This window comes from Macadamia integrifolia, unplaced genomic scaffold, assembly GCF_013358625.1.
Source record: "Macadamia integrifolia cultivar HAES 741 unplaced genomic scaffold, SCU_Mint_v3 scaffold170, whole genome shotgun sequence".
NCBI classification, from domain to species: Eukaryota; Viridiplantae; Streptophyta; class Magnoliopsida; order Proteales; family Proteaceae; genus Macadamia; species Macadamia integrifolia.
Window position 1 is genome coordinate 153501 of NW_024868316.1, and position 4134 is coordinate 157634.

General features: G+C 37.1%; 1 protein-coding gene across 2 annotated transcripts; it reads left to right on the forward strand.

The window, feature by feature from the left end:
• The first annotated feature begins 379 nt into the window (after positions 1-379).
• On the forward strand, positions 380-2681 carry LOC122064631. Of its 2 annotated transcripts, none has more exons than XM_042628373.1 (6): positions 380-815; positions 948-1094; positions 1283-1375; positions 1532-1654; positions 2029-2175; positions 2353-2681. In XM_042628373.1, exons 1-6 carry the CDS (start codon positions 701-703, stop codon positions 2436-2438), a joined length of 711 nt encoding a protein of 236 aa, XP_042484307.1. In that variant the 5' UTR covers positions 380-700; the 3' UTR covers positions 2439-2681. The 2 variants fall into 2 exon arrangements, with proteins under 2 accessions (XP_042484307.1, XP_042484308.1); XM_042628374.1 differs by having other exon boundaries at positions 388-815; positions 2029-2121.
• Positions 2682-4134: the final 1453 nt, after the last annotated feature.

Genomic DNA, 4134 nt, shown 5'->3' on the forward strand with positions numbered 1-4134 from the left:
TATTACTAGTTTGAGGTAAACAAATTAGCAAGCAGAGCAGTGCCAACTGCCAAACTGCTTAGGCAAACCTCAATGTAAAATGAGACCCACAAGGACTGGCCAAACGGTAGCAACCCCACCACTTTTGGTATTTGGTCATCAGAACCAGAAGATGGGTATGGAACTGTGGAAGTGTAAGTGGAAGTGTGGGGACTAAAACAGTGCCAATCTCCATGGCCCACTTTCCAATTTACAATCTCTCTCTCTCTCTCTCTCTCTCTCTCTCTCTCTCTCTCTCTCTATATGCGTATTGTGAACGCAGAACCTTTTCAGTTCTTCCAGTTTTCCATCACTTCTAGTCCTAGTCCTCTCTCTCTCTCTCTCTCTCCCTGTGGAAAACTGTCAATTAACTGGCGAGTGTTCAAACTTCAAAGGGAGACTGAACCCAAGACCCATCACAGTTTAAACTCCACAGTTCAAACACACCGCCTTACCACCCACCAACTACTCTCATATAACCCATTTTAACATCTCCATTAAATGCTCTTGTGCTCTCCATGGCTCCACCTGTCCACTCACCAACGCTTCGTTTTCTCCAATGCCCAATGACATCCCCCACTCCCAACTACTTGAGTGATTGTAAGAATTCTCTTCTTAACTTCTTACTTTTGTAGATTCAATCTTAAATCTTGGCTCTTCACTAAGTTTCTGCACCGGTCCCATGGGGAAACTCTGTATGATTTCCGTTTTCTCTAACTTTACTTTCCCTTTTCTTATTCTTGTATTTTGTTTACTCTTTGGCAGTCGCAGGGCCGACTTTCCCAACGCTTTCAAGGGTAAATCTCTCACTTTTGAATTATTTTCATCTCCCCCTCCCCACCAAAACCCATCTTTGAATTGGTTTTTGGATTTGATATGTTTACTGATCATTGGGTGGATTTTCTTGATGGATTGAGAGTTGTGAATAGGTATTGGATGCGATTTGATAAATTGTGGGGAAGGAACTTGCAACTCTTCTGGTAGCTCCTTTCTGGGCTTCGAGTGTGAGTGCAATCCTGGATGGAATAAGATTCAGATTGGATCTTTGTCCTTCTCCTCTTGTGTTGTTCCCAACTGTGAGTCTCTCTCTCTCTCTCTCTCTCTCTCACACACACACACGCACACACCTCAAATTGTCTGGGTTCATTTAGTAGAGTTTCTGATCAATTCCATAGTGCCCAGATAAAAATCTGTCTTTCTTATTTTGGATTGTTAAAGATTGTTAATATGGTGGTTTGGGGACCTGATTTTGATGGATTTGCAGGCACAGTTGACTTTGGATGTGGTAGCAATACTCCTACTCCACCACCTCCTCCTCCTCCAGCTTCTCTGTTTCCACCATTGAATTTTTCAGACCGTAAGCTGTACTAACCCTAAAGCACATTTTCACTATTTAGTTTTAGTTTTTAGTTCTTAGTTCTGATTCATAGACATTAATAAATTTTTGATCATGGGTATTTTAGTTGATCTTCTATTGCTTTCATACATAAGAAAAGTAAATTCTGTTATGTAGATTGTGCATTGACATGGTGTGGCGATGGAACCTGCATAGCAAATGAAACTGGGCACATCTGCAGTTGCCATGAAGGTTCATATAATTTGTTCAATAATACAAGCTTAGCTTGTTTCAAACAATGTAAGTTTCTTCCTTTCTTCCTCAATTTCATCTCTAGGACTAGATCTATTATTGAAGAAATAATGCTGATTACAGGGGTTGTGTCCCGGTAGAATGAAATTCTGCTCAAACAATAACAGGGAAGGAGATTGAAGGGTTCATATCTTCTAATTGTGTAATATATTTGCTTGACATGAAATGGACTTATTCCTATTGCCTTGTCCTTTCTTTCTCAGTAGATCATTAGATGCCTATTGAATTACTTGATTTGCAGAAATATGTAGGACACTTGCTATGTTTGGGAATTCAAATTCCTGTATCACATGAACTTGTACTATTGTTAATACAAATGTGAAATGTCTTCCTCATGAAGAGTACATTTTTTTTTTTTTTAGGCTCTTTCGGGGCAGATTGTACGAGCCTTGGGTTTAATCTTTCACGTCCAAGTCCCAGTTCCAATTCCAGTTCATCTGTCTTAGCACAAAACGGTATGCCACCTCCAAGTCCAAGTAGTTCTGATTCAACTGACTGGACCAGAAATGGTATGCTAGATATTGTAGTTCTAAAGAAATTAACTCGAGAAGAAACTGTTTTGGAAGTGTATTAATCAGTGTTTGTGACTATGAACAAATGAATGAGCTCTGCTTTATTTGAGATTGATTGCTACTCAATAAGAGTGCAGATTAATTAATTTCTTCTATGTTTATGAATATGTATAGGAGCTAGTGGAAAACCCAGTTGGTGGAGGACTCTATTTGCACTGACCATGCCACTGATCGCAGCTATATTTATCTACTGGGCATAAAGGCAGCCTGATCTCTGAGAAATTATCCATTTTGCCTTCGATATCTTGAGAGGAGAATTTTTCAGTTTTGGGTAGGAGAAAAGAGAAGAGAAGAGAAGAGAAGAGAATAGATGGCTGCAGTCAAATTTTACATTGTTATATTATTTATTGAAATGATTAACCACTGCTTATGGTGATGTAAATGGGGAACTATCACACTTCTGATACAAAACATGATTATTTAAGGGGAATGTTTGTGAATTACATCTTTATTTGTTTCTCCCATTCTGTGTCTGGTTATTCTAGGAGAAGAGACTGAAAATCAAGTATGGACTCTTGAGAGTTGACACCATAGTTAACAAAGACGGGAACGGAAAAAAATGAAAACAGACGGTACGGGTTTTAAATAGTAAAATTTTTTGAATGATATGGTCAAATAAATTGTAAAAAAAAAAAAAAAAAAAAAAAAAAAAAAAGAGAACGGTAAAATTGGAAAATGGATGGTACGGGTTTCAAACGTGTAGATTTCAAACAGTCGTTTCCAGAAATAGCGAAACAAGTTAACAAGTTGAACTTGTTTCGCCTGGGTCGTTTCTAGTATCATAAATAAGTAAAAATTACTATTTCTATTTCTAAAAATAAGTGAAACGAAACAGTTTTATCAAACGCTTTTTGCTCCATATCTGCTGTTTCTGGAAACAGAAACGGTTTCCAGAAACGGCAGAAACGCGTTTCTTGAAACGTTATCAAACGGGCCCCTAGTCTTATATATGTTTTCTTTTTCCTCTTTCCTACCCATTTGCTCATTGTCTCACTATGTCTTTGCATTTTTCGTAATATAGAATTCATTGCACATTGGTGAAGGCTAGCTTTATGTGTCTACTCTTTAAGAGAAGGGATATTTTTCTTCTATAAATTAAAGTCATCCCCGACACTATAGACATTCTATTCTAATTGTTCCTTTACTTGTCTCTTACCCATTTGCTCATTCTCAATATCTTGTCGTTTGCTTACTATTTTGGGAGTTCTCCTTATTCTTTTCTATTGGTTGATTAAGCATAACCTAAAAATGTTCCGATATGACACAATAAGTGAGTTCAACAACTACTAGAAGATCTAAGGGGTTGTTTTATCTTCGATTTGATTCATAAAAACTCTTTTACACTATAAGAGTTGAATACAAACTTAAGAATAATAACCAGTGACACAATAGCGACCGACAATCTTAAGGATAATAATTAATGACATGACTCACCCGACCATCACTTTGATATCTTTTGGAATGTGTTACAGTGTCAAGTTGTATAAATTTAGTTGTATCACAAGTAAAGCCTTCGCTTTCATCCTGTCAGTGAGTGCTCTTTACTATTTTGATTAATCATCTCTTGTACAATTCTTTCAAACCATTCATTTTCTCTCTCCCTCTCTCTCTCTCTCGCTCTCTCTCCACATTGATTTTTAGATTTGTTGCTTCCAGATCGAGTTCATTGATTCTAAGATCTATTGCTTTCATTGCAAAGTTCGATCAAGATGTATACTTCATGTTACATTTTCTTTGTTTTAATTATGAATTACTTCTATGTGGGTGCCGTCTTTAATATCTCTAAATATACTTAAGAAACCTTATGGCTAGAGCCGAAATGGATCCGCTTTTAGTGACCACCAGAACTGCCACCCACAAAAACAAATAAATAAATGAAAATTGAAATTATGACAC